Source organism: Staurois parvus, unplaced genomic scaffold, assembly GCF_062004578.1.
Source record: "Staurois parvus isolate SC_StPar_1 unplaced genomic scaffold, SC_StPar_1.0 ptg001161l, whole genome shotgun sequence".
NCBI lineage: Eukaryota > Metazoa > Chordata > Amphibia > Anura > Ranidae > Staurois > Staurois parvus.
Window position 1 is genome coordinate 469,447 of NW_028318957.1, and position 12,618 is coordinate 482,064.

The 12,618-nt window shown below is 45.2% G+C and overlaps 1 protein-coding gene across 1 annotated transcript; it reads left to right on the top strand.

Moving 5' to 3' along the window:
* Positions 1-5,133: 5,133 nt before the first annotated feature.
* On the top strand, positions 5,134-12,564 carry LOC149439080 (uncharacterized). The gene is made up of 4 exons (XM_089659495.1): positions 5,134-5,224; positions 10,019-10,179; positions 12,294-12,471; positions 12,515-12,564. The coding sequence occupies exons 1-4, from the start codon at positions 5,179-5,181 to the stop codon at positions 12,562-12,564; spliced, it is 435 nt and encodes a 144-aa protein (XP_089515621.1). The 5' UTR covers positions 5,134-5,178.
* The last annotated feature ends 54 nt before the right edge of the window (positions 12,565-12,618 follow it).

Consider the following 12,618-nt stretch of genomic DNA (forward strand, 5'->3'; position numbering starts at 1 on the left):
CCCCAGTCAAATTTTCCTTTTACTACCTGAAACATTCCTCTACATGCTGGAGACAATGCGGTGAGACAGGCTCAACACTACATATTCTTTGGTCATGTAAATCACTTAGATCCTTCTGGAATGCTATCTTCCAATTACTTTCTGACATAACCAAAATCTCGATAATCCCGAATCCCTCATTGGCACTCCTACATATTGGGATTGAGAAATTCCCTCCTCACTCCCGAACAATCATTACCCACACACTTTTTGCTGCCAAAATAAATATCACCAGATTATGGAACACTACTAATGTCCCCTCTCTTCACTAATTACAGACCTCAACACCCAATGTGAAATGGAAAACAAATCTGCACTCAATACTTCCTCTCAACATAAATTCAACCAACAATGGCTCCGATGGTTAAAACACCCAAAATGCTCTGTACAACCCTGATGACGTTAAAGCGTAAAAAGTTACCTACTAAACCCAGACTGGTACATCCTCATTCACCCAGTTATATCTTCCTGTTCCTACTTCCTACCCCCTCACCTCCTGTCAGGAAGCGCGGCGTCCTGTCGGCCGGCGCACGTGCACTGGCGACGGCTCACGCCGGGACACAAGCACCAGGTCCCGGCGAGCCGCAGATGACAGGACGCCGCGCATGCGCAGTAGGAGCTGCGGGCGCGCCTCGGGCGGCCAATGACTGCCCGGGGGCGCGTCCTGGACGGCCAATGACAGTGCAGGGCGCAATATTTAAAGATGCCCTGCACTGTCACTATCGCCGCAAGGTCTATCTGTGTTCCTGGATCCTGTACCTAGTTATTGACCCTGATTTTGATGCTTTCTCCTGTGTTTGACCCGGATCGTCCTGACTACACTGCCTTCTCCTGTATTTGACCCGGATTGTCCTGACTACTCTGCCTTCTCCCCTCCTGACTCCCGGCTTGTTTTGACCTACCTACGGACTGACTTATCCTGCTGACCCTGCGTGTGACCTGCCGATTCTCCGCCTGCCGATTCTGTACCTCGCCTACCCCATGGGACCACTGCTCGTGACCTATCCTGCTAGGTCCCGCCATTGTCCTCACACCTGGCTCTCCCGGTACCTATACATCCCCGGAGGTTCCCTCTGCCACTGGTGGGACTGCTCAGAGGTCGTGACCTGGTCCTGGTCTGTTTCAAGTCCATCCTCACCATCAGGGGCCCTGGTGAAATCGCAGACCGGGACTTAGACTCCACGCTATGGGTAGGTCTGTCAAGTGGGCTGCCAGAGGCACCACCTGGCGGATCATAACACCTCCCCTATCAATACCCCCCTAACATCCCAGGCTCTTCACCAAGGTTCATCATACTCATATGAATACCTCTGATGATATTGCTAAATAAGACTTATACCGCCACCACCCAGTGAGTGGAGTAAAACAAACAATGCTCAACTATATTATATTGTATTGCAATATTGTATGAATGAACCGTATATCATTTCCTTGTTTGTCCCTGAAAAAAAAATCAATAAAAATATTGAATTATATATATAAAAAAAAAAGCAGCCCAGATCCACCTCTTCTTGGGTCCCCCGCAGGCTCTCCTGGCCTCTTCCTCCTGTCGGGTGCCCCCACAGCAAGCAGCTTGCTATGGGGGCACCCGCTACTCAGTGTTTCCATTCACACACGGAGCTATGGCTCGGCCCCGGCCCCTCTCTCTTCTGGCTCACTGGCAGTGGGAGCCATTGTAGCCAGCCAATGAGGAGAGAGAGCCCCAGAAGAGCCAAGACTCCAGTGCACATCGCTGAATCAAGAGGGGCTTGGGTGAGTATTGGGAGGGCTGGGGGGGATGCTGCCCAGAGAAGGTGTTGTACCTTCATGCAAGAATGTATTAAGGTAAAAAAACCTTCAGCCTTTACAACCACTTTAATTAACTAGAAAAGCTACAATTTCTGGGGAAATTGTGTGAAGTGTTCTTGCCTCCACCAGTAGTCTACAACTGGAGTGGGCGGAGTAACTGGGTGGAGTGGCTTGAGTAACTGTTTTGTGGTTGGAGTGGCTTGTCACTCTGCTGCCTGCTCACACACCTGGGTTCCTATGGCAACTCACTCTACAGCGAGGGCAGAGAAGAGCGGTTAAAAACAAACTGCTCCAACTTGCTCACTTCACTGGCAGTTGCCATCTTCAAACGGTTGTAGTTTAAAAATTGTAAACCCTACACCAAAGAGCTTTATATTGTGAGAATCACAAGACCCAGACCTACATTTCGATGCATAGTATGTCTCTGAAATATTAAAAATGAAGGCACAGTCGCAGTTTAGAAAATTGCCCTTCACATTTGAGGTGGCTAGAGTGGAGTTTCAATGGGCGGCGTGAGTTGCATACAAATGGTCATATTGTGAAAACTATCAGGACTATGGCTTAGCCGTGGACATTTTTAGTGGCAGCAGGGATAGTTGAACGTTTTGATATAAGATTTGTGTAGGTGGGCTTGAAAATGAGGGAGTGATGGCAGTTTAGAAATCATGTCCTGATTTTTCATCTCACACTCTAGCTTTTGTCAGCTCCCACTCTAGTTTTGAACATTCCGCCATTCATTCCTATGGGATCAATTTCACCACAAAAACAGCGATATTTCGTGAACCATTCGGCGAAACGTTCCACAAAGTAATAGCACACCAATAGGGAACAATACGCACATTTTGGTATATTACTGTCTATGTAGTGTAAAAACTGTGGGAGGAGTTAGGGTGGTAAATGTGGCTATAATAATAAGAATATATATGTGAGATAACAGGAAGTGGTCGCCACGCAAGAACACTTAATTATTTAGCTCTGTCAGTTGATGCAGCGCTGTACATACAGTCAGGTCCATAAATATTGGGACATCGACACAATTCTAACATTTTTGGCTCTATACACCACCACAATGGATTTGAAATGAAAGGAACAAGATGTGCTTTAACTGCAGACTGTCAGCTTTAATTTGAGGGTATTTACATCCAAATCAGGTGAATGGTGCAGGAATTACAACAGTTTGCATATGTGCCTCCCACTTCTTAGGGGACCAAAAGTAATGGGACAGAATAATAAACATAAATCAAACTTTCACTTTTTAATACTTGGTTGCAAATCCTTAGCAGTCAATTACAGCCTGAAGTCTGGAACGCATAGACATCACCAGACGCTGGGTTTCATCCCTGGTGATGCTCTGCCAGGCCTCTACTGCAACTGTCTTCAGTTCCTGCTTGTTCTTGGGGCATTTTCCCTTCAGTTTTGTCTTCAGCAAGTGAAATGCTCAATCGGATTCAGGTCAGGTGATTGACTTGGCCATTGCATAACATTCCACTTCTTTCCCTTCAAAAACTCTTTGGTTGCTTTTGCAGTATTCTTTGGGTCATTGTCCATCTGCACTGTGAAGCGGCATCCAATGAGTTGTGAAGCATTTGGCTGAATATGAGCAGATAATATTGCCCGAAACACTTCAGAATTCATCCGGCTGCTTTTGTCAGCAGTCACATCATCAATAAATACAAGAGAACCAGTTCCATTGCCAGCCATACATGCCCACGCCATGACACTACCACCACCATGCTTCATTGATGAGGTGGTATGCTTAGGATCATGAGCAGTTCCTTTCCTTCTCCATTTTAATTTCTTCCCATCACTCTGGTACAAGTTGATCTTGGTCTCATCTGTCCATAGGATGTTGTTCCAGAACTGTGAAGGCTTTTTTAGATGTCGTTTGGCAAACTCTAATCTGGCCTTCCTGTTTTTGAGGCTCACCAATTGTTTACATCTTGTGGTGAACCCTCTGTATTCACTCTGGTGAAGTCTTTTCTTGATTGTTGACTTTGACACACATACACCCACCTCCTGGAGAGTGTTCTTGATCCGGCCAACTGTTGTGAAGGGTGTTTTCTTCACCAGGGAAAGAATACTTCAGTCATCCACCACAGTTGTTTTCCGTCGTCTTCCGGGTCTTTTGGTGTTGCTGAGCTCACCGGTGCGTTTCTTCTTTTTAAAAATGTTCCAAACAGTTGTTTTGGCCACGCCTAATGTTTTTGCTATCTCTCTGATGGGTTTGTTTTGTTTTTTCAGCCTAATGATGGCTTGCTTCACTGATAGTGACAGCTCTTTGGATCTCATCTTCAGAGTTGACAGCAACAGATTCCAAATGCAAATAGCACACTTGAAATGAACTCTGGACCTTTTATCTGCTCATTGTAATTGGGATAATGAGGGAATAACACACACTTGGCCATGGAACAGCTGAGAAGACAATTGTCCCATTACTTTTGGTCCCTTAAGAAGTGGGAGGCACATATGCAAACTGTTGTAATTCCTACACTGTTCACCTGATTTGGATGTAAATACCCTCAAATTAAAGCTGACAGTGTGCAGTTAAAGCACATCTTGTTCGTTTAATTTCAAATCCATTGTGGTGGTGTATAGAGCCAAAAATTTTAGAATTGTGTCAATGTCCCAATATTTATGGACCTGACTGTATGTTTTGTACATTCACATCAGCTGCCGCCCTCAAGGGGCGTACAATATAAGGTCCCTAGCTCACATTCATACATACACCTACTAGGGCCAGTTTACCCACCAGCATGTCTTTGGAGTGTGAAATGAAACCCACGCAGGCACAGGGCAAACATGCAAACTCCAGACAGGTAGTGCAGTGTTTGGGATTTGAACCAATGACCCGAGTACTGCCGGGTAGAAGTGCTAACCACTTAGCTACTGTGATGCCCACATAGACATTTCCAGTCTACCTGTCACTTGTGTTGCTCTTACTGAGCAAGAAGTGTCCTGTGCTAACAATACCTAGTGTTTTTGAGTATGCCATACCCCATTGTCCTCCCCCATTTTCAAGTTCTACCAGCAAATACACTTCAAAAAGACAACCCCTAGACTGTTCAATGAGCCGAAGTGAATGGACTGCTGCTTTGTGCCTGGCTGCCTCTGCACTGTGTTGGGAAAGAACCTTGTAAATGACAGAGGCCCCCGCGGGGGTAGTGCTGCACAACGGAACATTCATTTGAACACTGACTGATTCATAGGAAATGCGTTACCTTTTCAAGTGACATTTTTCAGTTCAAGAAGTTCTTTTATTAATGATATTATTGTCTAATAATGGAATGTTAATGATGATGTGCATTTAGGTGTACCTTATGATGGACTAATTCCGCTGTACAGGACTTCACAATGAGCAAAAAGATGGAGACGAGCCGGAGAGGAGCTGCCAGTTCTGGTAAATAGACATCAGTTGCTGCTTATTTTTTATGCACTTATATCTTTAGGGACCAACCTCTGGCCGGGGGGCTGCAAGTGACCCTTCGACATCCATTGTGCAGTTTTTGGGGCCCCCGCAGACAAAAATCTGTTTTCTTTGCCTTGGTCCTTACTGGATTCTAATAATTTAATATTTCCCACTGTCTTATTTTTTTTCCCATCCATTCCCTTCTCTTTTTCTGTTTTATTTCCCACTTTAATAATGGATCTTGCTGAAATAAATTCTCAAATGTGGCACATGTTATATTTTAAAAAAGGGGGGGGGGGGCAAACGTGGGATCATTGATTTGTAAAGAAACTGATTTGTAAAGAAAGTGATCTCTAGTAGTTCCCAGTCTTTAATAACTCTTACAGCATGTTTGTAGTCTCTGACGTCTCATGTAGCACGTTGGTCTTTCACTGTCTCCTACTGCATGCCTGCAGTCTCTGACATCTCTCTGTAGAATTATGTTCACTAAATATAATGGGCTGTCCCTTGGTGATGTCAGAGGCCTCCTTTAACCACTTCCCTACCACGCTATAGCCGAATGATGGCTAAAGGCCAGTCGTCCAGTTCTGGGAGGGCGTCATATGATGTTCTCTCATCGGCAGCGGCGCGCACCAGGCGCAGTCTGTGATTGCTGTGTCCTTTGAACACAGCTGATCACATGACATGGTAAAAGGCCAATCACAGTGGCCTTGTACCACGTGATCAGCTGTGTCCAATCACAGCTGACCACCTTGTAAATACACTTGCCAGTTATCAGCAGTACTATCCTCACACTGAAAGCGTGAGGAAAGTACTGCCGATAACCGCCAACTGTTAAAGGACATATCTGTACTGATAATGAGGGCACTGATTATCAGTGCCCTCATAATCAGTGCAGCCCCAAAAGTGCCCAGCAGTGCTTCCGATCAGTGGTCTTCAGCAGTGCTGCCCATCAGCCCCAACAGTGCTGCCCATCAGTTCTCAACAGTTCTGCCCAGCAATGCTGCCAATCTGTGCCCATCAGTGCTGCCTATCAGTGCTGTTCAGCAGTGCTGCCCATCAGCCCCCAACAGTGCTGCCCATCAGTTCTCAACAGTTCTGCCCACCAATCTGTACACGTCAGTGCTGACAGTCTGTGCCGCCAGTCAGTGCCCATCAGTGCCGCTTATTAATGCCTATCATTGCCGCCTATCAGTTCAGCACCATCCGTACCTCCTCATCAGTGCCCACCAGTACTGCCACATCAGTGCTGCCTCATCAGTGCCCATCAGTGCTGCCTATCAATGCAGCCTCATCAATGCACATCAGTGAAGGAGAAAAATTACCTGTTTTTAAAATTTAATAATAGAAACAAAGAAAACCTTATTTTTCTAAATTTTCACTCTTTTTTTGTTTACAGTGCAAACAATAAAACCCCTCCCTGTGGTGATTAACCACTTGCCTACCGGGCACTTATACCCCTTTCTTTACCAGGCCAATTTTCAGCTTTCAGCGCTGTCGCACTTTGACAATTGCGCCGTTATGCAAGATTGTACCCATATGAAATTTTTATCATTTTTTTCTCACAAATAGAGCTTTCTTTTGGTGGTATTTTCTCGTCATTTGCAAAAAATTTGAAAAAAAAAAGTTTCTTTGTTTCTATTATAAAATTTTGCAAACAGGTAATTTTTCTCCTTCACTGATGTGCGTTGATGAGGCAGCACTGATGGACACTGATAGGCGGCACTGATAGGCAGCACTAATGAGGTGGCACGGATAGGCAGCACTGATAGGCGGCACTGCTGTTGGGTACTGATAGACAACACTGATAGGTGGCACTGACTGGCATCACTGCTGGGCACTGACTGGCGGCACTGCTAGGTATTGACTGGCGGCACTGTTAGGCATTGACTGGCGCAACTGCTGGGCACTGACTGGCACAACCGCTGGGCACTGACTGGTAGCACTGACTGGCAGCACTGCTGGGCTGCACTGATGGGCACTGGTGAGTGGCACTGGTGGGCACAGGTGGGTGGCACTGCTGGGTGGCACTGGTGGGCACAGGTGTGTGAAATGATCGGTCTAAAAATTGAATGTTCGGTGTATTGTAACACTGAGAGACAGAATAGCAACAAAAAATTCAGCAGAAATGCATGTCTAACAAATGATGCACTGATTTGCATGTTCATGAGGGAAATAAGTATTTGATCCCCTTCACAAAACATGACTTAGTACTTTGTGGCAAATCCCTTGTTGGCAATCACAGAGGTCAGACGTTTCCTGGAGTTGGCCCCCAGGTTTGCACACATCTCAGGAGGGATTTTGGCCCACTCCTCTTGGCAGATCCTCTCCAAGTCATTAAGGTTTGGTGGCTGACATTTGGCAACTCGAACTTTCAGCTCCCTCCACAGATTTTCAATTGGATTAAAGTCTGGAGACTAGCTAGGCCACTCCAGGACCTTAATGTGCTTCTTCTTGAGCCACTCCTTTGTTGCCTTGGCCGTGTGTTTTGGGTCATTGTCATGCTGGAACACCCATTCACGACCCATTTTCAATGCCCTGGCTGAGAGAAAAAGGTTCTCACGTAAGATTTGACAGTACATTGCCCCGTCCATCATCCCTTCTGATGCGATGCAGTTGTCCTTTCCCCTTAGCAGAAAAACACCCCCAAAGCAGAATGTTTCCACCACCATATTTCACAGTTGGGATGGTGTTTTTGGGGTCATAGGCAGCATTCCTCCTCCTCCAAACAGGGCGAGTTGAGTTGATGCCAAAGAGTTCGATTTTAGTCTCATCTGACCACAACACTTTCAACCAGTCCTCCGCTGTATCATTCAGATGTTCAGTGGCAAACTTCAGATGGGCCTGGACATGCGAGCAAAGGGACCTTGTGGGCACTGCAGGATTTCAATTCTTGGCAGCATAGTGTGTTACCAATTGTTTTCTTGGTGACTGTGGTCCCAGCTGCCTGGAGATCATTGACAAGATCCTCACGTGTAGTTCTGGGATGATTCCTCACTGTTCTCATGATCATTAACACTCCACGAGGTGAGATCTTGCATGGTGCCCCAGACCTAGGGAGACTGACACTTGTTTTGTGTTTCTTCCATTTGTGAATGATTGCACCAACTGTTGTCACCTTCTCACCAAGCTGCTTGGCCATAGTTTGGTAGCCCAGTCCAGCCTTGTGTAGGTCTACAATCTTGTCCCTGACATCCTTGGACAGCTCTTTGGTCTTTGCCATGGTGGAGAGTTTGGAATCTGATGGTTTGGTTGCTCCTGTGGACAGGTGTCTTTTATACAGGTAACAAAATGAGATTAGCAGCACTCCCTTTAAGAGACTGCTTTTAATCTCAGCTTTTTTATGAAAGACACCTGGTAGCCAGAAATCCTGCTGAATGATAGGGGATCAAATCCGTATTTCCCTCATGAACATGCAAATCAGTGCATCATTTGTTAGACGCATTTTTGATGAATTTGTTGTTGTATTCTGTCTCTCAGTGTTACAATACACCGAACATTAAATTTTTAGACCGATCATTTCTTTGTGAGTGGGCAAACATTCAAAATCAGCAGGAAATCAAATATTTTTTTCTTTCACTGTATCGCTTCCTTACCACTTTTCAAACACACCTGGACCGTTTTGCAGAGGAGCAGCACCGCTTGCTGTACTTGTGAATGAGAATGAGCCCTTAGTTGCATCCGGCAGCGGCGCTCTTAGGGCTTGTTCACGTGTAAAGTTGGGGGGGGGTGGCAAAACTCTGCAGTTGAGTCACAGTTTTAACCCCCCCTCCCCCCAATGCCTACCCCCTTTAGCTGCTGAGGCAGCAGCCAAAGTTGTACTCAACCATACCACAGCAGGAATTACACCCCCTGCTGCTTTTGGTGGGTGCTACCACCTTGTCAGTCGAGACCCATTCAAGTAAATGGGGCCACTCTGCAAGTGTCCCATAACTGCATGCTTCTGTGGGGTCCGAGGAGTTAAAGCAGGTGGTGAGAAAGCAACACGCGGATGCCTGTTTAACCCCTTGTTTGCTGTACTGCACAAGGTTTCAGGGCACTTGCAGAGCGGCCTCATTCACTTGAATAGGTCATGCTTGACAGGTGCTACACCCACCAACCATGACAGGGCGTAGGAGTCGGCACTACAGAGGAGGCATGGGCTTATGCGGCTATCCCGCTCCCTACTACAGCTCCAACTTTACAAATAGTCCCTCTGCATTGCACTCTGATGCTCTGGGATGGTGGGTCAGCAAACCCTGACCGTGATCTACCAGTCATCGGGCCACAATCTACTGGTTGCTGACCCCCCACTATAGAGTTATTGATTTAGAAGTAATGATGGTATTAGATCAACCTTTCTCAATCTTTTCACAGAAGACCCTTTGAAATAACATTCCGGTCTCAGGGAACCCCTGCTAAAAATGACTTTATCTACAGCTCATGATACATTAGTGTGGTCAGTGGGAAGAATGTTCCTTACATTTGTGGTCAATGGGAAGAATTAGCCCCTTACAGATAGCTAAAAAGATCAATGGTGTCAGTGGGAACTTACCTGAGAGCCAAAGATTGCTCATAGCTCAAGAATCCCCCAGCAACCTGTGGAGGAACCTTAGGGTTCCATGGAGCCCTTGTTGAGAAACCCTGCTTTATAGGTTACAGGTGTTTGTGGGTCTAAACCAACACCTTCTTAGTAAAGGAAGCACAAAAAAAGAGGAACAGATGCAATTATATAGATTTCCTCAATGATCATTTTGTTTCTAATATAAATCGATATTCATGTAAAAATATTTTCTGTTTCTTTAGAGGACATCAAGAGGTTCTGCCACCAGCTGTCTCTGTATCAAGATTCATCACTGAGGAGAATATACGAGTATTACAGAGATGATCTGATCTACATCCTGGAGAACTTGGACACGAAAGCTCTTCTCAGAGAACTAAAGTCTCGGAATGTCTTAAACACAGATGTAAGATAATGATAGCAAAGACCTACCATGTGTTAACAAAAGCATGAAAATTTTACAGACACCTATCAAATGTGAAATTCTCATTAAATGTATAAAATCTGACTTTCTCTGCGGAACACGGGGTGAAGATCTTAAAATTCCTGGTCTGACCAACTTCCAGGACATGACGCTGACCGCCTTCTCTTCTCCACTGATTGCTTTGTAAAGCTCCAGGCAAATGGCTCATTTTATAGTTGATATACATACAGTACATTATGGCCTTATATTATAAAGCATTTCGTAAACTGTTGGCACTATATAAATTCTTTATAATAATTATGTTGGATCTGCGTTACCTGTCAAATGAATTATACGTTTGTCCAATAAAGTCTTGAGATTTTCACAGAACATCCAGAAAGCAGAGCCAGACTGGTGACCTGACATTTCCTTTTGCAGTTAAAGTGATTCTAAAGGCTTATTTAAAATAAATAAAAAATAACAAACATGTCTGTACTTACCTGTTGTATGTAATGGTTTTGCACAGAGCAGCCTGGATCCCCCTTTTGTAGAGTCCCCCTCTGGCGCTTTTGGCCCCTCCTTCCTGTCGGGTTCTCCCACAGCAAGCGGCTTGCTATGGGGGCACCCGCTGCTCTGTGTATCCATTCACACATGGAGCCGCTGCGGCTCAGCCCCACCCCCTCTTTCTTCTCATTGGCTCAGCCAATAAGGAGAGGGAGCCTCGGGAGAGTCAAGACTCCAGTGCACATCGCTGGATCGAGAGGGGGCTTAGGTGAGCTGGGGGGGATGCTGCACATAGGTGTTTTACCTTCATGCATAGAATGCTTGAAGGTAAAAAAAACCTTGAGCCTAAAAACCACTTTAACTATTTCAGGTACTTGTATAGCGCTGTCAATTTACACAGCACTTTACATATATATTGTACATTCACATCAGCTGCCGCCCTCAAGGGGCGTACAATATAAGGTCACAAACTCATACTAGGGCCAGTTTTTCCACCAGTGGGAGGAAAATGGAGTACTCGGAGGAAACCCATGTAGCCACAGGGAGAACATACAAACTCCAAGCAGGTAGTGCCATGTTTTGGATTTGAACCATTGACCCTAGTGCTGCCAGGCAGAAGTGCTAACCACTTAGCCACTGTGATGACCACATAGACTCTTCCAGTCTACCTGTTACTTGTGTTGCTCTTACTGAGCAAGAACTGTCCTCTGCTAACAATACCTAGTGTTTTTGAATATGCCATACCCCATTGTCCTCCCCTACTTTCCAGTTCTACCAGCAACTTCAAAAAGACAACCCCTAGACTGTTCAATGAGGCAGAGTGAATGGACTGCTGCTTTGTGCTTGGCTGCCTCTACCTCAGCCGACGAGGAGAGGGAGTCCCGGGATAATTGAGACTCCAGTGCACATCGCTGGATTGAGAGGGGGGTTCGGTGAGTATTAAGGGGCGCTGGGGGGGGGGGGGGGGGGATGCTGCACAGAGAAGGTTTTTTACCTTCATGCATAGAATGCATCTTGAGCCTTTACAACCACTTTAAACAAACTTGTCACCACCCCACCCCCAGCCTGTGATTGGACAACGAATGAGCAGAAGCTCGCTGAAGAACTCATTCCTCTGGTCATTCTGCTTTTGCCTTCATTCAGTATGTAGCTTCTCATCATATATGCACTGTAACACACTTAAATTGGGTCTTAGGGCTGCCTCTCCTTCTTCCAGTATGGGTTCTACTGTACAAGGGTTAATACTGTATAAAGCTGATATCCAGTCAAATTCAGAAATTGACATAGCTGTCTTTAAAAGTAAATGTAAAAAAAAATATTTTTTAATAAATTCAAAATTACATAACACATTTTTCCTTTATATCTGACTGAAGTTCAGCTTTAAGCTTTGGTTAAGTCCAGCTTCATACACAGTTGTCATATTAGGCCCATCTGATTTTCTCAGAACTTACAGTAAGTAGGGTCAATTTTTGTTGCTTTGTCTAAATCTGTGCTATTTTCACTGATAAAACTTAAATTTTTTTTCCTTCCTGCAATTTGAGAATATTTGAAAAAATATATTTCTGCAATTCTTTGCCCAATATATCTACAAGGAGAATATGTCTATGTCTTAGAAATACAGGTCAGTAAAACAAGGACTGGGGGTTTCTGCCTTCGCTCACACCTTGTTACAAGATATTCAGGATCGGGGAAGAGAAGCTGTGATTGGACTCTGGGAATGTCTCTATGCACTAAAGGAAGATGATCCTCCTCCTAATTTATTGGCCGTTCTGCAAGAAATCAGCCTGACAGGTAACACTGCTTTATCTGCATTTAATTTTGCTTTTTGTGTAAGTCCATACACAGGAGGAAGTGGAGAGCGGATTTGCCTGGCAGGCTATGTAAGCCTACAAGCAACAGTAACCAGCAAACCTGTAATATGCCACCCCTGGTAGCCAT

What these genes read in the sequence shown, in the direction of transcription:
- LOC149439080 (XM_089659495.1), top strand. Translation starts at nt 5,179, where the DNA reads ATGAGCAAAAAGATGGAGACGAGCCGGAGAGGAGCTGCCAGTTCTG. An exon ending in GGAATGTCTTAAACACAGAT is followed by an intron (nt 10,180 to 12,293) that starts GTAAGATAATGA and finishes TCTATGTCTTAG; the next exon opens with AAATACAGGTCAGTAAAACA. An exon ending in GCAAGAAATCAGCCTGACAG is followed by an intron (nt 12,472 to 12,514) that starts GTAACACTGCTT and finishes TTTTTGTGTAAG; the next exon opens with TCCATACACAGGAGGAAGTG.